The sequence below is a fragment of the Panicum virgatum genome, chromosome 4K, assembly GCF_016808335.1.
Source record: "Panicum virgatum strain AP13 chromosome 4K, P.virgatum_v5, whole genome shotgun sequence".
Classification (NCBI taxonomy): Eukaryota; Viridiplantae; Streptophyta; class Magnoliopsida; order Poales; family Poaceae; genus Panicum; species Panicum virgatum.
In genome coordinates, this window is record NC_053139.1 from 41,851,729 (window position 1) to 41,874,448 (window position 22,720).

Here is a 22,720-nt window from a genome sequence, read left to right on the forward strand (position 1 = left end):
GATAACCGATGGATCAAAACTAGGGTAAGGATGTATGAAGCTGAGCTTGCCGGTCGGTGGCGTGGGAGCCGTCGGAGACGAGAAAAGTTACCTCCTCTGACGGGCCTCATAACTTCACGAGCCTTTTGCAATAGGTCACCTTCCATTTCTTTTTTTAAAAATAACTCGCATCTTAATCACACTGCGACTGGAAACAGCGTCGAGATGGAGACTATATCAGCACGTGCCTCTTCGGGCAACAAAAGCGCCCGGCCTCTTGTTCGATCTGGCCCAGCCAAGCAGCAGCAGCAGCACCTGTGCCCGGCATCATCCGGCCCGTGGATGCGGTGTGCGCGCTGGATTTGGGTGTCATCATGTGTGTCTGGCCCGAACAATCTGGCCCGCAGACGGTGTCGGATGGGCTGGTCTTCCAGGCTCAGGCCAGTGCACGAACCAGTTTTTAAGGCCCGTTTTGATGGCAACAAGTGCAGCCATCGTGCTACCTGCTCTGCTACGCAATTGACCAAGGAATGAGTGCACGCGCAAGTAGCAAGCTACTGGCAACGTGCATGCTGCTCACTCTCTTGGATCTCGTGCGGCCTCACGTGCCCCTCCTTCCTCCCCGTCCCCGATCTCTTCTCCTACCGGATACTTGAAACATGAGCAGTAACCCAACACTGCTCGTACAATTATAAAAAAAAACACTGCTCGTCCGAGATACGACGGACGATCTAGTCTACTTGTTGTAATGGTGTTTGTTTTGGATTAATCCATTAATTTTTAATCTGGGCACATAGATATCATTTACAAGGATTAAATATAAGCCAACTATAAAACTAATTCACCGGGCGAATCTGTTATGTCTAATTAATTCATATTAGCATATATTTTTTTAGCACAACATGATTAAATCATGAACTAATTAGATTTAATAGGTTCGTCTTGCTAATTAATTTCCATTTATACAATTAGTTTTAAAATTAGTACATGTTTAATACTATTTAAATATATGATATCTGTTTATGCAATTAGTTTTAAAATTAGTCTATATTTAATACTGTTTAAATTTACGATGTGGTGTGGTGGGATTAAAATTTAATTTAGTCTGGACGAAACAAACCCTTGGTGACTCGTGAAAAACAAACCTCTCTGGCAAGCCGGCCAATGCCGAAAACTTATAAGACCAATTTCAGTGGGAGTTTCATAAATATAGTTATCTAGACTAAGAACTACTCCTTCCATCCAAAAAACAAATCACTCTAGAATTCAAAATTTGTCCAAAAAATAAGTCATCCTACCCTATTTAGAAAGGGCAAAAGTCTATTTTACCTCCTCCAACTATCACCAAAGTTTGGTTTTCCTCCTACAACTATAAAACCGGGTATTTCACCTCCCTCAACTGTTCAAACCGTGCATTTTACCTCCCTCGTGCGGTTTTGAAGACTGTTTGCTACAGTAACCGTAGTTTTGTCTTTTTCTTTTTTAAAAAAATTTCAGTTGAATCTTTAAAAAATCATAGTAAATCACAAAAAAAATCATAAAATAGAAAATCCAATTTTTTGGACTCCACATGAGTAGATATACGCAGTGAATATATTATATGGTATACTTTAGTACAATTTTTTTACTGTAACTTTAGATATATACTTTTCTGTAATTAATTTATAGCTACAGTTTTCGTCGTCCCATTATGGTGAAATTTTTATGGTGAGCTAATCATTATATGATTGAGCTGTAGTAAAAATTTTATGATTATTAGATCATGTTTGACTGATCTATAGATTTATCTATATAAACTAGATAAATCTACAGAAAAATCTAGACGAATCTATAGATAAATCTATAACTCAGTCATACATGATCTAATAATCATAAAATTTTTACTACAACTCAACCATATAATGATTATCCCACCATAAAAATTTCACCATAATGGGACGACGAAAACTGTAGCTATAAATTAATTACAGAAAAGTATATATCTAAAGTTACAGTAAAAAATTGTACTAAAGTATACCATATAATATATTCACTGCGTATATCTACTCATGTGGAGTCCAACAAAATTAGATTTTCTATTTTATGATTTTTTTGTGATTTACTATGATTTTTCAAAGATTCAACTGAAATTTTTTTAAAAAAGAAAAAGACAAAACTACGGTTACTGTAGCAAACAGTCTTCAAAACCGCACGAGGGATGTAAAATGCACGGTTTGAACAGTTGAGGGAGGTGAAATACCCGGTTTTATAGTTGTAGGAGGAAAACCAAACTTTGGTGATAGTTGGAGGAGGTAAAATAGACTTTTGCCTTTAGAAAGTACATGTGCATGCAAGTGCCAAATATGGATAATAAATAAGAACAAATATGATCATTTTATCTTCTTATTAATTTGTCTGGGAATTCCTATGATGACTTATTTTCTGAGACTGAGGGAGTAAGTAACTGTGGCAGATAGGTTTTATGGTGATGAAACTTTTTTTACATCCCATGAAATCTATCTTTCTCTCTCATTGTTATATCAGTAAAATAAATTATATTTAATGTTATGAAACCTTTCATAAAATTTCAATTGAGACTGATCTAATAAAAAAATTCTCTCTTTATTTTCTTGAGTTAAAAAAGTGAGAGGTAAAAGGTCAACGGCCCGGCTTGATGTTTGTGCCAAGCCACAATTCCTGGCCCGGCCCACGACAGCAACGAGGACTGCGCCTTACCCCGGCTGACTCTGTTCTTGAGAATAGCCTCAAGTTATGAACCTGCACCTGCAGCAGTGCTCGGTCCGGCGGTTCCCCATCCGACCATCTCCGGCAGCCGCGCCCCGCCCCGCCCGCCCGTCCCTTCAGCGACATGGGCACCGCCACGGCCGCCGGTAAACCCTCCGACGCCTCTCTCACCCCTCCGGAGACCCGGTCTCCCCGCGACGACGCCTACCTCTGACTCTGAACCCGTTGCCGCGCGGCTCCCCGCAGATCCGCACCCCTCCTTCCTCGCCGACAAGGACGCCAAGGTCTTCGTCGCCGGGCACCGGGGCCTCGTCGGGTCCGCGGTCCTGCGCCGCCTCCTCTCGCTCGGCTTCACCTCCGTCGTCGTCCGGACCCACGCCGAGCTCGACCTCACCCGCCAGGCCGACGTCGAGGCCTTCTTCGCCGCCGAGCGCCCGCGCTACGTCGTCCTCGCCGCCGCCAAGGTCGGCGGCATCCACGCCAACTCCACCTTCCCGGCCGACTTCATCGCCGCCAACCTCCAGATCCAGACCAACGTCGTCGACGCCGCGCTGCGCTGCGGCTCCGTCCGCAAGCTCCTCTTCCTGGGCTCCTCCTGCATCTACCCCAAGTTCGCGCCGCAGCCCATCACCGAGAGCGCGCTCCTTTCCGGCCCGCTCGAGCCCACCAACGAGTGGTACGCCGTCGCCAAGATCGCCGGCATCAAGATGTGCCAGGCATACCGCATCCAGCACGGCCTCGACGCCGTCTCCGCCATGCCCACCAACCTCTACGGCCCGCACGACAACTTCCACCCGGAGAACTCGCACGTCCTGCCCGCGCTCATCCGCAGGTTCCACGAGGCCAAGGCCTGCGACGCCCCCGAGGTCGTCGTCTGGGGCTCGGGCTCGCCGCTGCGGGAGTTCCTGCACGTCGATGACCTCGCCGACGCGGTCATCTTCTTGATGGACCAGTACTCCGGGCTGGAGCACGTCAATGTGGGGAGTGGCAGCGAGGTCACCATCAAGGAGCTCGCTGAGTTGGTGAAGGAGGTGGTGGGGTTCCAGGGGAAGCTGGTGTGGGACTCCAGCAAGCCGGACGGCACACCCAGGAAGCTCATGGATAGCTCCAAGATACAAGGCATGGGGTGGAAGCCCAAGATCGCCCTCAAGGAGGGCCTCGTCGAAACCTACAAATGGTATGTTGAGAATGTCGTCTCCGACAAGAAGTAGAGCCTTGCTTGCCAGTGGTGGTGGTATCTTGCTCTCCATTGCTACGCTTGCAAGTTGGTGTCATGATTTCTAGTGTTCCTATGGTTGTTGATTATCAGATCATACGATTCTGTTTTACTGTAACTTAAACCCACATAGAAGAGGTTTGTTATAATGTTATGTGTTGGCTGAATAATCCGTGGGTCAAATTAGTATACTGCTAGGATCATAATTGATCTTGAACACTTTTTGTTGATTAGAAAGTTTAACGACCATCTGATGAATGGGAGATGTTCTTGGCCTAGAAACAACTGCTTGTTGATTGAGGGGGCTCTGTTTGGGCCCTGTTCGGATGAGCGCATTTGGCTGGGCTGGAGCCAGCCAGCGCTGGTTCCGTCCTCGCCTCCCAACGGGAAAAGAGTGTGTGTGGGTCCTAGGACTAATAAAAAATTTTATTTGTAAAGTCATTGTTTGAGCTGATATTGTTTGTTTTTCTAAAAAATTTTAGAAACAGTAATATTTTGACCCCTAATTACGGTGTCAAATAAAGTCAGTTTATAAAACCAACTTCAGAACCCCGTGCTAGTAATCCTGAAGAATCTAACGAGTACTTTGACCGCGTGATTAGAGGATGATTACTGTAGCATTACCATAGTTAAACATCGATTAATTACTGTCATTAAATTTGTCGTGAAAAATTACACCCATCCCTAAAGAGATTTTGCAAATAGACTTTATTTAGTAGCTCATGCATACAAGATTCTTTTCTAGAAGAGATTAGATTAGAAAGGAATGAAACAAAATCCATGACCACATATACTACTACTTTCTAGAAAGATTTTTTATTAGTCCTAGGACCCACGCACTCTCTTTTCCGTTTGGAGGCGAGGACGGAACCAGCGTTGGCTGGCTCCAGCCCAGACATGCGCTCATCCGAACAGGCCCTTGATCTGTGGAATATCACAATGTATTCAGAAAAAAACAGTGCTTCTTTCAGTTTGTACTCTACTGATGACTATTGAGATTTGACTATTTGAGAGGAACTTTTGTTCAAAGATGATTTGTTCAATTGATTTTGTTGCCATCAATAGAACGGTTCAGTAGGTCACTGAAGAGTTGTTTGCTTAAGAATAGAGTTTTGCTCTTCTGATCGAGTAAGCACTCTGTTATCACCATCTTTTGTCGAACAATATTGTAACCCACTATGTTTGGCAAGCACTTTATCCACTCAGAATGTAACTTTGTCTTCTGAAAATGGTGAAAGTTAGCCTTCAGCTGAAGTAAATAGAAAAACTCAGAAGGGGAAAACACATTTTCTGGATGAGGCATTCAGATGTCTGTGACTGCACGCTTCGTAATGTGATATTACAGCAGAAGCCTATCCCCTTTCTTATATGTCCACCATATTGGACATTAACTGGACTGCAGATATCTTGGCAAAATGCCAAAATTCACTCCCAATCGAAGTTGTCTAGTATTTACTTAAGAAAAAGGACTGCAGTGGATCTTTTTGTACGACCTAGGAAAGCCCAACCTATAATCAGTACTGCAATCTCTTTCGTTTCTTCAGCTGTAGTTTAAAGCAGCAGAAACCTCTTGGGCTCATGGCAGCAAAATTTTGAATTTTTTTTGCCTTTTCTGATAATAACATTATTTGGTTTAAGCTAAAGCAGATAGAAAACGTGACATAAAATAAAACTGAGCAATCTGGATTGCCAAGGTATGCTGCCTGACTCAACATAGTAACCTTCAGCCTCAAGTCTTCCTTTTCATTTTTTTTTCGCGACCGTGCGTGGGCACGTTTTTCATTAAGAGAAGTCTTCCTTTTCATTGAGATACTAATATGCCAGATCACTCGGATTTCATGCTTATAATGAATGTTTCCTCAAACGTACAAGGCTTGTACGGTTGTGTAGTATACCCCCGGCCCTGTGTTTGAACTTGGAACAGTCTATTTTGTACATTGAATTGTGGGAATATACTGCCGGGTCGCTGATACAAATTGCACGTACTCAACAAACTGGACACTGAATTGGGCTGTTCAGCTGTTGTATCTGTAATCACTTCAGGAGATGGTTTACCAGGCTGGAACGCGCAGGTACCAAAGCGCTGGGAGTATGTTGAAGGCTGGTGATGGCTCAAGGATTTTAAGAAGCTGAATCCAGAGGCAAACAAACTCCGTTGTAGTCTAGCTGGTTAGGATACTCGGCTCTCACCCGAGAGACCCGGGTTCGAGTCCCGGCAACGGAATTTTTGTTTTTTTGTTTTCCATTTTCCGGACCTACACTTTTACTGATCTTTTCTGAGTTTTTTTATATTTTCTGGACCTCACCTTTACTGCTCTTTTCTGAGTATTTTTTTTGCCACACGTAATTCTTCCGTTCTTCGTTGAACTTTTGATACTTCAGCTTTAGACACCTCAGTTCTGAGTGTGATAATGGGGCACCAAGTCACCAACGCATTTCAAAAGGGACAAGAAAAAAAAGGATGCCTTGCTTCCTTCCCTCCATTTCCCCTCTCTCCTCAGCTCAAAAAGCGCAGCCACCCCACCCACACTTCATATCCTCGTCTCCGTCCACACCTGCATCGGCTTTGCACCCGAACTGCGGCTGCTGCTGCGAAGGCTATAAACCACGGCCCCTGCCACGGCTGCCTTCGCAAGCGTAGCGCAGGCATGGGCAACGTCGTCGTCTCGAGCGTGCAGGTCCGGCGGCGGCTGCCTGCGGTGGAGGAGCGGCTCACGCGGCCGCGCCGCCTCGTCCGGGAGCTGCCCGACCTTGACGCCGGCCGCCTGCATCGCCTCATCCGCGGCGGCGACCTCGCGCCGTGCTTCGACGCGGCCGAGGACGCCGGCGACGGGCGAGCGGAGGAGTGCCCGATTTGCTTCTACGTATGATCGATCGATCGCTCATAGTCGTAGCTCCCGGTTTCAGATGTTTACTCCTCGTTCTAATTGTTCTTTTTTTCCTCTGTCTTTGTGGCCCATGCAGTTCTATCCGAGTCTGAATAGATCCAAGTGTTGCGGCAAAGGGATCTGCACCGGTGAGTTTCTTATTCCCGATGCTTTTTCGTTCAGCAGCAGCACAATATATACTGAAATGTGCTGTGTATTTGTTGGGTTACCAACTGTTCAAACATGGAAGCAAGCAGCGTCCTTATATTTGCCTTAATTCAAAATTTCCAGCAACAGTGACATTGCACTAAACAACAGTAGTAAAGAATACACGGGTCCATTTCGGCTCCTGGGCTTAGTAGGGCAGTAGGCTAGCACCAGCAGTGCCAATCATTATTAACTTTATTTTCTTTTAAAAGGCTTTGTCATATTTCTGTATGATCATCGTACTTTGATTGATTTGCGGAGGCACTTTCCATGAGCACATGACAAGTTATGGGCATCTAAAGTAGCCAAGAGGCTAATTCAGGCCACCATGTTCAATCTTAAAATTGTGTCCATCTTCTTTTGCTATAGTGATGCTTTTGGCCTATTACTAGTACTAGTATTATTTGGTTTTGTCCACAAAGAATTCACATCTTCAGTTCCCTTGTGCTTAAGGAATGTTACATCCTTCTAAAGGCTTAGGGACACTAAGTTTCTCCATGTCTCTTCTGCCTGCAGAATGCTTCTTACAGTTGATGCCATCCAAGACTTCTAAAGCTGTCCAGTATCCCGACATATGATTTGAACAATTGATGTGAGATTTCTGAGATGTGCATTGTAGTACATTATGTGTCCCATTGACGTACAAAACATCTTCTGCTGAACTCAAATTTTCAGAGATGTTCAGCGCTTCACACTTGCATGGAATTAATCCTGAAGAATGTTCAGTTTGATTGGAGTTTTAGACATGTAACCTTAAGTTGAGACAATGATACATGGATGAAACTACTGGCTTGTTCAAATTTTCCATCTAAATCCTTGAGGTCCTTAGCTAACAATGCAGCTGTCCTTTCTGCAAAACCAAGTCTTACGCAATTGAATACCGAGGTGCCCAACCAACAAGTGAGAAGAAAATTAAACAGCAGGTATGTTTTCTGCCTGTAGATTCTGAATTTTTAATGGTACTACTAGTCTACTACTTACCGGTCTTTCACCTATTTGTGCAGGGAGAACAAAAAGTCAATGAGAGCAAATTGAGAATACATTCAAAATCTCAAATTGCTGGCAAAATTAGTCTACCTTAAAATTAGCGAGTCCAATTTTTTTTTTAAACCGATGCAAGCTCACTAACTTATTGGTAATTTTTTTCTTATCTTTGATGAAAGCTTTCATGACAGCCATTACTCATGATCCTAACTGAGTTGTTTGGATATCATTTTGCTCAGAAAGAGAGTCTGATTCAGCTTGGGTGGCTCTGCACTGCAGTCCACTGTATACTGAAGCAAAATATTCTGCTAGTGGCTGTAAAAGAATGAGGAGTTGGTGTAGAATTGTACGTTGATTCTATAGGAGTCTCTGAAGACAAAAATTAAGCTCCAAGTGTTTTGTCCTTGATTACATTAGTGGTGATCAAGACCTCCACGTCAGCATCCAGTATCTGACAGCAATTACTTGGATTCCATGCGGTGCGCTTAGACATTTCAAGATCATTGTATTATTTTTTTGCCTTTAACAACTCAATTACTTTTCTGTTTTTAATAAAAAATTGTTAGTGATGGACATTTTCTCATCCTACTGCTGTTACGTTCAGAATTTGATAGCCTTTGCATCAAATGTTTCCTCAACTTAGAAGCAAACTTTTTTCTCGTTTAGGAATTCTTGGAACCATACTATGTTCGGTGACTCCATTCCAAGTGCTTGTAGTCGAACTCTATTTTGTCAGGAAACATCCCTTTGTTGCATTTGAATCCGAAAAGCTGTTTCACAACTGAGCTGAATAAGGTTTCAGAAGCAAGAAATCTTTGCAACTTACTTGAGTTCCGCTTCCGTAGGACTAATCAGAACCTGACCACAAAGCGAAATTGCATCCATTTTTCGTGTCTATGGCTCTATGCACACCACGAAGCATGCCCAATTCTACTCAGTATTGAGAGTCCTCTAGCGCAGAAATTGGCAATAGCACCCACTGATTCAGACAAACCTCTCATCACCTCCTAGTACAAGACGAACCGCCAATGGCGAAGTTCCAAAGCATTAGGTCGCCTTCACATGCACCCGTGAAGGAATCCAGCCACCTTTTACAGTAAGCATCATGTGCAGCAAATATACATTATTCAAGAACTGCGGCTATAAATATAGAATCGCAGCCTGAGCACACCATCAGCCATCAGGAAACACAGGCTTGATCGGTGATCAGCAATGGCCTCGAACAGAGTCCTTGCTCTTGCCGTTCTTGTGGTGCTAGTCTCTGTAGGCGTTGCAAACTGCAGGCCGGTGAGGAGCAATCTAGGCCTCGGCATTGGCGCCGGCGGAGGCCTCGGCATTGGGCTTGATCTTGGGTTGGGTGGTGGTGCTAGCTCGGCGTCCAGCTCAGGCCAGGGATCGGGCTACGGTGCCTGGTCCGGTCCAAATGGTGGTTCGTATGCCGCATCTGGGCATGGGTCGGGCACGGGCTCTGGGTTTGGGTACGGCTCCGGCTCTGCCTATGGAGGAGCCGGGAATGGGGGCTCAGCTTCTGGTTGTGGCTCGGGCACATCACCGTGCTCGGGCTCGGGTTTGGGCTCGGGGTCGGTCGGCTTAGGCACATCTATCAACGTCGGTGTCGGTGTTGGTGCAAATGGTGGAATTACTGGTAGTGCAGATTGTAATACTGGTTCTGGCACGGGCTTTGCATCGGGCGGAGGCTCGTATCGTTCACGTGGGCACGAGTCATCCAATGTTGGTAAGGGTTCGGTTTCAGGGGTTGGTTTAGGCGGATCCACTGGGTTTAGTAGTGGTTCTAATGTTGGGCCAAGCGGTGGATGCTCTAATTGTGGGTCTGGGTCAGGCTCAGGATCAGCTGGTGGCTCGTACTCGGGATCAGCTGGTGGCTCTGGCTCATCCGCTAGCTCCGGCTCTGGGTCTGGCATGAGCACAAGCTCAGGCTTCGGTGCATCTGGTTCTGGTTCGAGCTCTATGGCGGGATCAGGCTCGTCATCCGGATCTGCAGGAATGTCCTACGGCTCCTCAGGTTAGTGGTACTATTTGATTGTTCACATTATAGCTAGCAATTTGCTTTGTCATTGACTCGTGTAACATTTTTCTGGTTGTGTTTTCCCTTGGTTTTTTCAGGTGCGGGTTCATCGAGTGGAGCGAGCAGCAGCTCTAACTCAAACTTCGGCTCCGTATCAGGTGCTGGCTCGAGCTCTGGCTCCTTCAGCGCATCAGGCAGTGGTTCAAACTCCATATCTAGCTCGGGGTCAAGCTCTGGCTCCAACGCCGCATCTGGCTCGGGCTCTGGTTCTAGCTCGAGCTCGTGGTCTGGCTCCGGCTCTAGCGCTGGTTCCAACGCAGCGCCCGGCAACGTGGCTCAAACAGGCGCAGGCTCGAGCTCCGAATCCGGCTCGTTCTCCGGCGCCAACGCTGGCTCAAACTCGAACTCGGGCGCATGGTCCAACTCCAACTCCGGGGCTAGTTCAACTACGTTATCCGGCTCCGGAGCTGATGCTGGTGCCAGTTCAAACGCTGGCTCGAGCACGAGCTCCTGGTCCGGCTCCGGCGCAAACTCTGGCTCCTTCTCAGGTGCCGGGTCGTCGAGCTGGTCGAGCTCGTCGTCTGGCTCCACCTCCAGCTCGGGTTCTGGGTTCGGCCAGGGCTTTGGCGCAGGCCAAGGGTTCGGAGGCGGGTTTGGGCCTGGAGCCCGCCCGGGAGGCTTCGGCATGGGTGGCGGCGGAGCGTTTGAAGCCGGGTACGGGTTCGGCGCCGGAGCTGGCGGCGGGAACACTGGTTGGGTTAAGAAGCACCATTAAGCTACTTTGGAAACGTGAGGTGTTGTTGGTCCAGGGAATAAGCTCGTGTATGTCCTCGCCACCGGCCACGCCGTGTGTCGCCACTGTTGTCCTTTCGGCCTCGTAACCAAATGTGAAGTGTCAACGTGAATGGAGAAGAAAGATGGACTCATTTGGAAAGAAAAAAAAAACAGAGGTGTCTCCTGTCACTTTTTGCAGTGGCTTCCTCTGCAGCCTCCGTCCTGGCGTCCTTTCATCCAAAACAGGCCATTGGACGTGCATCGACGACGACGGCCCGGAGCGAATCCATGCCATGCCCCACGCACCCGATCGGCGGCGGAGCTCTCATCATCAACCACCGGCACGCTGCAACCACTCTCGTCCTCCACCGCATCTCAGCTCGATCGTCGGAGCAGAAATGGCGAGCACCGGCGCCACATTTCCGTCTCGCGCCCTGACCCCGCAAGCCGCATGCGGAAAGAAAACCAACGAAAAGCGCCGCCCCGGCACGTTGAAAGCGGCGCGCCGACCGCCGGTGGGCGCCGAACGAACCCTTCCCGATGCGGCGGCGCACCGGCCGCGCCCACAGGGAGATTCGGAATAACTTAGGGTTCCCGCGCATATAGCCGGCCGCCTGCCCGCATTGGGGTGGCGACGTGGCGTACGAGCCGGTGCGGCGGTGCTTCGCCCGATCCGGCGAAGCGGCCAGGTAGGTGACCGCACGCGCGTGGCGTGGCGCGGTGGCGTCACTGGCTTGCCGCGCCGCCGGCACGGGCCGGCGGAACGGCCACTAATGGCTGCCTGGGGCCATCGCCCATAACCTCCGGTGTCCTGTTTGAGCCGCCGATGCGTAGTAATGGCTGCCGAGCTTCGGAAAGTTCAGAGGTGACGTGCGGTCTGGACGGCCGGAGGCCGTGTCGTCGTCACCTTGCAAGCGGCTGGCGCCTGCGGCAAAGAATGGCGCGTCGCGTTTTCATCGCTGGATCACGAAGGAATGCAAGAGCGAACTTGACGGCGGCGGCGAAGCCGGCCGTGTCCTCTTCCGGTCGGCCACTGCTCGGTTCGATGCCCGCCGGCGACGTCACCGGTCGAGAGAGAGCTGCATGCCTGGCTGCGTCACCCGGAGGCGATAAGCGCCGGCGGCGCGATGGATCGTTGGATGGGTCGGTCAGTCTCCCTCCCTGACTCCCCCGGCACCACGCCGCGCCGCGGACGACGGGCTCATCACGGGCATGCCTTGCAGAGTTGCAGGGCACATGTGGATTGCGCAACGGCGAAACGTGATGGATGGCCTAACGGCCAAAGCTGATTGCTGCGATTAATTTTATAGTGGAATTTCGATTCGTCACGACAAGAAAAATGACCTTCTGCATTTAATGGAGTTTCTATTCCTGTCGATAAACCCAAAAAAAAGGAGCTGATTTCTACATTTAAGGGAATATCATATATTTCTCAATAAAAAAGCTGATTGTTGCATTTAATAGAATATTTTTGCCTTACAAATCGGTCTCGAGAGAGTATCTATCTATTACATATTAATAAAGGAGTGTTAAAAGAAGTCACCTGTTTGTTGGAAGGGTCTAGAAATTTCTATATTTATTTAAAGAAAAATGAAAAATTTACACCGTTGAGTTTTATAAAAATCTAACGGTCTAAACTAATCTAAGAATCCATATTGAGTACAATTAATAAATATATAAATTGTAATGGAGCATAAAGAAGAGGATTGTACCTTGGCAATAGTAAATTGTAGTATGTGATGGGATTATGGCAAAAGACGCAACAGTTATATGACAATATAGGCGTATGCATACATGAAATTTAAGAATTAACGATAATATAATATAAAAATCTATCTAGCCGTATGCGCGAGACACACTGCATTCAATAGAATTTCTACTACTCTCAATATACAAAAAATATCGATTCCTGCATTTAATGGAATTTCTATTCCTCTCTATAATAAAGGGAGGGGGGCGAAAGGTTGGGCGGCTGAGTTGGCTAGCCCAGTCCGGTAGCGTCGCTCCCACGAGGTCGTGAGTTCGAATCCCAACTGGGACGAATTTCCGCTCGTGGGTAAAAAAAAATCCCCTCGCTGTGCTCGCCGCAAGGTTTGGCCCTCTCGGGCATGGGCCAGGATTCGGGGGTTTTTCCGCAGCCGGGTGAAGCCGTAGTCACTTCCTTTTAATGAAAAACGGTGGGTTCTGTTCACCCCTCGGCCGCGATTTTTATAAAGGGAGGGGGGACGCTAATTGCTGCTTTTTTGTATCGATTCCTGCATTTAATGGAATTTCTATTCCTCTCGATAATAAAGGGGGGGGGGCGCTAATTGCTGCCTGAAACGCACACGATGATGGCATGCACAATTGCACATGGTGACACAGGTCCAGGGTCAGGAGGTCGAGGCGCGGTGCTCGGAAGTGGGCCAGAAGTGCCCGGCGGCTCTGAAGTTTGCGGGGCGCGCTGCCGCCGCCCACCGGCATTGCGGCGTGCCTTTTTTTTCATTTTTATATTTAAAAAAATCAAAAATATATGCCGAATAAATAAATTTTCAAAAATGGGTGCCTGCTTGTCGCCCATCCAATTGGCGACATGACCTAAATATAAAAAAAATTTACATTTAGGTTCTGGCGCCCAGGGCGCATTAAACAGTGAACTTGTAAAATCGATATAAAATCATATAAAAAATCGGAAAAATACAAACTCAACTGTTCTGGATTCTATGAAATAATATCTACAACTTTTGTTACATAAAATTTTTCATTTGATCAATGTATCTAAATCAAGAAAAATAGTTCTTGTACCTAGAAAAATCTGAAATAATTCATTTGGTCTAGTTGTGCCTATCTAAAATTTACAAAACTTTTTTTTATAGCTCTTAGGAAATAAAATAATGGTATTGTAAAATTTATGACTTCTAATACTTAGTATAGCAGCATAGATAAATAACCCATTTAAACTAGACATATTGCAAGATGTAATTTAAAAACTTATTCTAGCAATATTTTCTGGGCCTACCAATTTTGTACAATCCTATTCTCACCATATGCAATACTCTGGACAAAGATGACATGCATCCAAAGGATGGATCTTGAGATTTAAATAAAAGTACATTAAACTGGTATTTAAAATAGAGCAATATACATTGATAAAGTGAAAAACTTTATGTAACAAAAGTTGTAGATATTATTTCATAGAATCCATAACAGTTGAGTTTGTATTTTTATGATTTTTCTACGATTTTATATCGATTTTACAAGTTCACTATTTAATGCATCATGGGCGCCAGGACCTAAATGTAATTTTTTTTACATTTATGTTCTGTCGCCAACTGGATGGGCGACCGGCACCCTGTCACCCATTAGGGGGCGACAGGCACCCATTTTTGAAAATTTCCCTATTCGGTATATATTTTTGAAATTTTGTTTTTTTTAAATATAAAAATGAAAAAAGCGCTTGCGGCATGGCCTTTTTTTTTTAGATAAACAGGAGGGGTTTGCGGCATGGCCTTGGCCAGCAGTTTCCGAGAGCGGCGCGCGAGGGAAAATCCCTGAAAATGAAGGAACCAGAGAGGCCGCTGCCCTGCCTCAGCCGATCGAGTCTGATCCACAAGCCACGGCGCGCTCTGCCGGCTGGTGCTCGCTTGGCACGTGCCTCTCTGGCCGGGGGTGGGCTGGGCGGGTGTGGGCGGCGGGGGGACAATGTGGCCCCGGCACGTTGATTCGCAGCGGTAGTGTCAATTTGTCAGCGTGCGACACACTGAAGCGACGGCGGTCCGAGAGATCAGATGGCCGAGCTGGAAACACACTTGATGATGTAGGTGGCCAAATGTGCGGCACGGCACGACAAGGCACGTGCATGGCTCCGACACAGCACGGTCTAACACGGCTAGCACGAAAGCTTAGTCGTGTCGTGCCGTGCCGGCACGCAGTGCCGGCTCGCCGGTCCAGGCACGACACGATTGACGCGGTACCGTGTCGTGCCGGCACAGCAGCACGGCGGCTCTGGGTTGGCCCGGGCACGACGCCCAGCGGCGGCGCCCGAGCAGGGAGCCCGAGGTGGCGACAGCGTGGGGAGGAGACGAGACGACCCGAGGACGGCAACGGAAGCAGTGTGGCCGCATGGCGGCGGGGACGCCGTCGGGCGAGGCGAGGGCGCATCGGCGCGAGAAGATTGGAAGGCGACGTGGGGAGGCTGGAGGGCGGCGGCACACGAGCCTCCGAGAGGGTGGCCGGGAAGGCGGGGCGCGTGCCGCACCAACGGGGAGGGGAGGGGTCGACAGAGGTGCGCCATCTTGATAGCCTGAGCACGTGCGAGAGAAGGAGAGAGAGAAGGCTGGGAGGGTGGAGGCTGCCTGTAGGGGGGAATTTTAGGGTTTGATAGAGAGGTGGAGACTATATATATGAGTAGATTGCGGGCTGGGCCATGCTAGGTCCGTGTCAGCCCATTATCCGTGTCGTGCCGTGCCCTGCATGCTGAGGTTTCGGCCCACACACTACACTACGCTCGTGTCGTGCTGGCACTGACACTAAACCCATTGTGCCGTGCCGTGTTCGTGTCGTACTTTTTAGTGTCGTTTTTCGTGCCGCCCATCTGACACGGCCCATTTAGCCATCTATACTTGATGAGAAGCCCACTTTCTCCTTCGAGGAAAAAAAAAAAGAAAGAAAGGAGCACCTGTCCTCGTCAATTTGCATTGGTTACTATCTGCTAGCTGTCGCCGACCTCCAAAGCTCCACCCATGCATGTCTTCCTATCTACAAATGGCAAAAATTTGTATAATAAGCACCATTATTAATCCGAACCATTGGCACCGGACCTGAGTTCTTGTACCATGCATCGAACTAACCTCGGCCAGCACAAGAGACCAAGGTGAGAGGTGCCTCTTGTTAGTCTCGATGATGATGATGATGATGCATATTTTGAAGTCCTCGGGGGCATACGTTGATCGATCATAGGGACTTTAACCAATCGGAGGCCATGAACGTTGCTCAGTTACAGTGGCGGTGGAAAACGTGGCACTTTGAGGGCTAGCTTGGAAACTTAAGTCCTCTTAGGATCCATAATTTTTCCTAGGACGAGCAACCCATAGAAATATTATTTGAATAAGATATCTCTAAAAGACGAAACCTGACCCTGGATTTGGCACCTCATTCGTCCACGTCGTCTCCTTTTTATCACCGTCGGATTTCAATCGGACAACAAAAACAAACACTCCAGCAGCGTCTCCCGAGCATTCTCGTCTTCTCGAGACTCCTCTTCCACGTGTTGTGGCCTCCGTCTCCTCCGGCCATCAGCGGGCATTCTCCGCCGTCGGCAACCCCGCCGCACCGTCCGTCTCTGTGCTTCCGCTTCCGCCTCGGAAACCTCCCAATCGAAGCAGCCACCACGCTGCCGACTAGAGCCCAGCAGCAACAGCAAGAAAGCCCCCGTCACCGCCGTAGAATCGAGTAGGGAGAAGGAGAAGAGAGACCGAACAACTAGATCCGCGCCATCGCCGCCCCTCGCCGCTCGCCCATGGCTTGCTGCAGCCCAGAGCTGCAGTCCACGCTAGCGACCCCCCGCCAGCTTGTGCGCTGTATCAACAGGGGCAGGCGCTCTGCCCTCCGCGGCCGCTCCCAGGCAGCCACGCGCTTCCTCCTGCAGGGGCTTCCTGCCCAGCAGCTGCATGCTTGCGCCGGCAGGGGCTCCGCCACGGGCTCTCCTGTCCAAGCTAGCTTTCTGGCTTGGCGTCAGTAGTGGCTGCTTGCCGGAGTGGAGAGAGAGAGAGGAAGGAGGGTGAGAATCCTAGGAGAGGCGGCGGGAACCAGAGAGAGATTGAGAGCTCACTCAGATCAATACTCTCTCTTCTTTAATTCAATAAATGTTAGGCTAAAAAAATTAGAGAAGAAGGGAACATATGTGGTGTTTATCTCGGAATCGATATATTTTTCTTTAATAGCATAACTAGCTATATATGCTTTACAACCCCATTCAACAACGGAAATAATTTTTGCCAGCTCGTTCGTTACTTGTTCTTAGAAAAAGAGAAGATAATGTGTTGCTCTTCTTTTCCTTCTCTTCATAACAGATGACAAAGTGCTACAAACCAAACTTTAGAGAAAGAGCTAGCAGGATGCACGATATGCAGCGAAGGCCACGCAGACTGCTGAGATTTACCAATTGCAGCTGCTACTGTAAATGTAATGAGTAGTGTTATCTCCCTATAACCACAAAATAAAATATAATGTTACCAACACGTTTCAACGTTGATTACAAGCTAACTAACAGGATCATGAGATAATCGGCTCCATGGTGGGCGCGGCAATGCCGCGCCTATATGTTTCTAGTTTAGTTCTAAGATTTTCCTTATCTGGGTCTAGCTCCTCCTACCTCCAAATTAGACCTGATTGGTTTAGTATAAGACGGGCTCACCATCGGGGACCGAGGCCATGTCGCGGAAATCCAATTCCGCGTGCGAGCGCTAGCATGCGTTCTGGCGCTCGATTCCTGACCGGCCTTCACGTGGGTGGGCTCCACCAACGTTTTTTCATTCTGCAGGGGAGGGCGTATCCGCAGAGGCGCCACACTGGCCGTCAGGTCACGTGGTGAGGCCTACTTTTTTTTCTACTTTTATCCATTTTCTTTTTTCTCTCTTTTTGATATTATATTAATCTGAAAAAGTTATTGTCCTAAAAAAGTTATAAATATAACTTAGATAACATTGTCTATTAGGAAAACTTTTCTAACCTTTTTTTTTGCTCAAGGTTTACATCTTTTCTACATAAGTTATATCTACAATTTTTTTAGTGTTGCATTTGCACAAATTTTTCTCCAATTTTATTTGTTATTCTCAACAAAGTTTATTATACATTTTATTTCTATAAAATTTATGTATATAATCTTGCTATACAAATATGTTCAGTATTATTATTTTTACATAACTTTGTTGTATAAATAATTTTTATTAAAATATTTGTGTATATTTTTATTTATAAATTTATTATGTATCTAAATTATGTATATGATTTGGATAGGCACGGTGGGTTGGTCACGGCCGAACCACACTGGGCGCGGAAAGAAAATGCACATGCCGTGGTCAGTGTGCGGAAAGCCGAAAAAGAAATGAAGGAAATGACTCATACTTACGTCGTATATGTTCAGTTGACTAAAAAAGGAAATATATGTCTTGTCGGAAATCGTTTGCTACTTTGGCTCCTAGCACGCGCGCGTATTAGGAGGGCCCGCCATGTCGTCTCCTTGCAAGCGGTGAAGTTTCTACCGTCCCGTTCCGGCTGTGCTCGGTTCAATGCCTGCCGGCGTGCTCTCCCAACGGCGCGAGAAACGTTGACAGATCGAGAGAGTTGGGCAGCTGGCTGCCTCACCGGGACACGTCCAGCACCACCATGACACATCAGGCTCCGTCAGAGCAAGACTTATGGTTTAGTCCGCTACCGGGTGAATAAACGCCAGCGTGGAGAGCATTTATTAATATATAGCAGCGAATGAGCAGCGAGCGAAGCAACACCGTGACGAATGGGAGCTGCACGCACCCGCATCCGCCCGCTTCAGCGTCGTTTTGCCAGCCGCTTGCTTCACTCTCTCTCTTTTCTGTCTTGGCGAGCGGTGGTTTTTCTAACGTGGCTGTGCTCTCTGCCCTCCTTACTCCTATAGTATATAGTATAGTACTTGCTCTCACGCTGGTTCACCTTACCACCGGTAAATCGCCGATTATCGGTGATTTTACCGATACCGCTACTGAGCGGGATGCGGTTACCGGTCCGGTAAACAGTGTTTTCCGATTCAAAATTCAAAAATACAAAAGTCAATTTTTTAAAAAAAACGGTTACCACTACAGTAAAACGGTAAGGTGAACCCAGGGTTTAACTTTTTGGCAAAATTTCGGTTTTTTTTTCCGTTTCCGCTAGTTACCAGGATCCGAAATTTCGGTATTTTTCGATATATTTCATTTCAAAATTCAACAAATTTCGTCTAAAATCCACCGAAATTCACCGAAATTTCGGAACGGAATTCCGTTTCCGCCGATCACCGGGATTTCACCGGAAAACGAAATGGTGAACCTGGGTGAACCTCACGCATCGCGGACGGGCCCGCATGGGCACACGTCACCACATGCATGCGTCGCCTAAGGCGCAACAGCGAGGGCGAGAGCGCGCTCGGACAGCGACGTGGCGGGCCGGGATTCGTACGCTATCGTGCACGTTACCCAAGTGCTTTATTTGTGCAGTCGGTGGCGGCTCGCACGAACGTGCCCGCCGTGTTGCAGGAGCCGACGACGCATGGACGGATTGGTGCTGACGATTGACGACGGCGACCGAAGCCGATCGCTGCATGAAACCATGAAACGCAACCGGCAGCTCGTGCGGCCGAGCCGCCGCCGCCGACGCCAGTTCAGCGTGCGCTCCAGACAGGCGGCTCTGAAAATTTTGGGTAAAAAAAATTGAAGGAACCCGACAGGCAGCTGCCTGCGTCGACCGAGTCCGGCCGGCGGTGCACGGCGTCCTCTGCCGGCGGTCCGACAAGCTCCCATACGGCTCAACAAACGTTGACCCGGCCGGACGTGACCTGCTTGCATTGCTTGCTCGCCCAGACAGTGCCCCGGCACGGATGGCCATGGGCGCGCACCGAACATTGATTGGCAACAGTGCAGGTCCTCAGCGCGCAGCCGCGCACAGCGCCTGCCCGGCTGCACGCACCGTCGCTGCGGCCAGCGAAGACGACACACTACTCAGGAAAGACGCGCGCGTGCGCCGTGCAACCAGACACGGACACGGGCGCATGGGTGGCGCACGCGGCCGGTCCGGAATATCAGAACACTCCGGCCCCGTTCGCAATCGACAAAGCGAAAAAAGGAACCAGTTATCCTTCGTCGATTCGAGTGATTCTTTAATCCTATTTTTTCAAAAAAAAGAAGAAGAAGAAATCTATCAAGTCCACCTGTAAATGTAATCGGCTCGCCAACCTCCAACCATGCGTACTGTGCCGGAATGTCAAACTTGTAAGCTGCGCCATTAATCCGAATCATTGCCAGTTCGACACCACCGGAGCTGGGACCAGGGAGGCAGACTAGCTAGAAGCCCACGGAGTGTGCATGGCGGCTGGTAGCCGGCGACCACGACGGGCGGTCGTTCGATCAGTTACTCGTTGGCGTCACGACCCCAAATGTAAAAACATGCTTAACACTTAAACAACATCACCATAAGCATCATTAAGGCATCAAGGAGCATCATGTGCATGTGTGCCTTGTTTTGAATTCAATTTCGTGTTTGTTTGAATTTGAGCTTGTTAAGAAAGCTCAAATTTTATTATGCAACTTAGCCTCCAAAAATTTTATTTAAATATTATATTTCAAATTTTGATTTAAAAATATTTTTTCAGGATTTTATGACTTTTGAACCGAGCCACAAAATTCAAGGAAATTTCAAAAATAGTCTCTTTGTTCTTTTTGTTACGACCAAATTACAAAATATTTTTGAGTGATTCTTGTTCCATTGTGTTCTTGGTGATTTTATATATCCCCAGTAAAAATTTGGTGAATTTTTGAGCCCGGGAACACCTTCGTTTCGAATTTCAAACTCGATTTGTTTTTTTCCGCGCCCGGGCCCACCTGTCAGCCTCCCCTTATCTTCTCCCTGTTCTACTCGGCGCTACACGCTTCGCCACCGCCGCCGGCCATCCTCGTGCCACGCGCCGGCCATCCTCAGCTGCCGTGCCGCCCCCTCACTCCTCTCCTCACCTTAAGGCCCGACCGGTCCCTTTCCCCTCAAACCCTAGCCCTATCCGTTCCCAAATCCCCCATTGCCGCCGCCGCCTGGAGCTCGGTCGCCGCCGCAATTCATCGTCTCCGGTGAACGCCGCATCGATTCTTCGCATGGGGAGCTTCCCCTCGTCGTCCTCCTCCGATTTCCCTCCTCACCCGACCTCCTCCTTCGCCGTGCAGGGCTGCCGCCGCGCCAGTTCGCCCGTCGCCACCCATCCCTATCGCGCCGCCCCCCGTCACCGTTCTCCGCCCGCGCCATAGCCGGTCAGGCTCGTCTCCATCCCCTCCACGCCGTGCTCGCGCCCTCGGCCTCTCTCCGGCCCCGCTTCGCCGGTGCCGCCTTGCGCCGCCGTCGCCGTCGCCGCGCGCGACGCTGCGGTCAAGGCCCAACCTCGCCTTGGCCCGGCCTGGGTGGGCCGCTGACCCGTGGGGCCCGCTATCAGCCTCTGGGCTGGGCGACCCCAGGTGCACCTAGCATTTTGCTAGGGTTTTCTTAGGTTTTATATGTCGGCAAACTTGCAAAATGCGTAGAAATTTGTGTATAGCTTCGAAAAATATGAAACTTGTTTTGTTGGATTCCTCTAACTTCGATCTATTCAACAAAAATATTATTTTTCATGTTACCTTGCTGTAAATTTATCTATAGTTTTATCTTGTAAAAGTGAGTTTAATGCTTAGTTATTTGTATTTTGCTCGAAAAATGCCAAACCAAATTTTGTTAGGTTCCTTGTGAAATGTTCTTTCCAGTGGTTTAACTTGCTCATATGTTTCCTTGCTGTTTGTTAGGGTTTTATCTCGATTTTATGCTTGCTGTCCAAAATGTGATTTATTGCATAACTTTTTGATGGAAAGAGACAAAATGGTGAAACTAATTTTGTTAGCTTTGTTTTCATGCCTAGTATCTATGATAATTTTCTTGTATTTGTTTAGTTAAGTTTGCATGCGTTTTATGATTTATATTTTTTAGGGTAGTTAAAAATTGACATATTTATGATTAATTATAGGAAAATGCCTTTGCTGCAAAACCAATTTTCTTGGGTTCTTTGTAATGTCCTCTGCAATCTCAATTTATTCCATGTTTTATGTTTGTGGTGTAAGTTCATTTCTTAATTCTTGCATCGCATTCATGCATTTTAGTGACCGAACCGTCGGAGGTCGAACCCGTGGAGCCCACCGAGACCGTTGAGCCTGAACCCGGAGTCCAGTTCGTGGTCGAGCCCGAAGCTAACCAAGGCAAGCAGCTAAGCATGATTTCTTGTTCCTATTTAATCTGAGTTAGATAGTTATCTCACTGGGTAAAGTTGGGTTATATATATTATGTATGTATTGCATTCTCTTACCTACTTTGATGCATTGTCCATCTTTGAATTGTTTAACCCCGTCCTTGGCACATGCTAGTTAGATAATAAATTAACTTGACTAGATGCTTAGCCCTGCTTAGAGTACTCATATTGATTATTAGGAAGGGTAGTTTGGAGAAGCACATTTACCGGTTACCCTTTATCGCACTGGTTTGGTTTGGTTATTAGTGAAGTGGTAGTACCGAGATTCGAGCGGAATGGTAGGGCCTAGAGAATGAAGTCATGTGGGTATAGTCCGCTTGGATCGATTAAAGACCGAGTTGATGCCATCGGCCTTGAGCACGTTTTCGTGCTACCGCATATCCAATATAATGGTACAGATGAGCCAATTACCTTCTTTGACTTGATCATTGATGTCCAGTCCTAAATATGTGGCTACAGGCTATGCAGAGAGGCTTAGAGGTGTCCCCCGGATGGACCTATGTGTAGGAAAGTTTAGAGATGGCCCCGGTGAAAACTAAGTCTCTACTCGTAAGCTAGGTGTGAAAATTTCAATGATCGAGCTTTGTTGGGAACGGTTGATGTGAGTACCCCCTTGCCCGGCGTGATCAGTTGGGTGAGTCGCATGGTCCTCGTGTCATATGGGTAAAGTAGTACACCCTTGCAAGGTTATAATCAATTCGAATTGCCGCGCTCTCGGATATGAGCAAGCTCTTGGTTCGTCGAATTCTTCATAGAGAGTTTCGGTATTGTTAGTTTTGATTCACGTTATAACTATGATCCGTTATATTATATTACTCTCTTAATCAACTAAAATTATTTGGGGGTTGGACAAGATTAATTAATTTTGCTAGGTGATAGTTTATAGAGCTTATGCTTATACAATAATTACTTAACCCTAA

General features: G+C 47.7%; 2 protein-coding genes and 1 non-coding gene across 5 annotated transcripts; all 3 read left to right on the forward strand.

Annotated features, from left to right (window-relative positions):
• The first annotated feature begins 2,723 nt into the window (after nt 1-2,723).
• Nucleotides 2,724-4,201, forward strand: LOC120704900 (probable GDP-L-fucose synthase 1). Its single transcript, XM_039989438.1, has 2 exons — nt 2,724-2,849; nt 2,950-4,201. The coding sequence occupies exons 1-2, from the start codon at nt 2,828-2,830 to the stop codon at nt 3,912-3,914; spliced, it is 987 nt and encodes a 328-aa protein (XP_039845372.1). The 5' UTR covers nt 2,724-2,827; the 3' UTR covers nt 3,915-4,201.
• Nucleotides 4,202-5,868: 1,667 nt separating this feature from the next.
• On the forward strand, nt 5,869-10,933 carry LOC120704901 (E3 ubiquitin-protein ligase GW2-like). Of its 3 annotated transcripts, none has more exons than XM_039989440.1 (6): nt 5,869-6,783; nt 6,884-6,935; nt 7,510-7,555; nt 7,835-7,916; nt 7,998-10,000; nt 10,102-10,933. In XM_039989440.1, exons 5-6 carry the CDS (start codon nt 9,190-9,192, stop codon nt 10,776-10,778), a joined length of 1,488 nt encoding a protein of 495 aa, XP_039845374.1. In that variant the 5' UTR covers nt 5,869-6,783; nt 6,884-6,935; nt 7,510-7,555; nt 7,835-7,916; nt 7,998-9,189; the 3' UTR covers nt 10,779-10,933. The 3 variants fall into 3 exon arrangements, 2 of the variants coding, with proteins under 2 accessions (XP_039845374.1, XP_039845375.1); XR_005687724.1 differs by lacking the exon at nt 10,102-10,933 and having other exon boundaries at nt 5,942-6,783; nt 7,998-8,128; nt 8,217-8,583; XM_039989441.1 differs by lacking the exon at nt 10,102-10,933 and having other exon boundaries at nt 5,918-6,783; nt 7,998-8,583.
• Nucleotides 6,071-6,143, forward strand: TRNAE-CUC. Its single transcript has one exon. It is a non-coding gene; the product is annotated as a tRNA-Glu (tRNA).
• Nucleotides 10,934-22,720: the final 11,787 nt, after the last annotated feature.

Excerpts from the sequence above, each read along its gene's own strand:
- LOC120704901 (XM_039989440.1), top strand. The coding sequence starts at position 9,190 with ATGGCCTCGAACAGAGTCCTTGCTCTTGCCGTTCTTGTGGTGCTAGTC. Across the intron at positions 10,001-10,101 it reads AATGTCCTACGGCTCCTCAG|GTGCGGGTTCATCGAGTGGA; the intron begins GTTAGTGGTACT and ends TGGTTTTTTCAG.
- LOC120704900 (XM_039989438.1), top strand. The coding sequence starts at position 2,828 with ATGGGCACCGCCACGGCCGCCG. Across the intron at positions 2,850-2,949 it reads GGGCACCGCCACGGCCGCCG|ATCCGCACCCCTCCTTCCTC; the intron begins GTAAACCCTCCG and ends GGCTCCCCGCAG.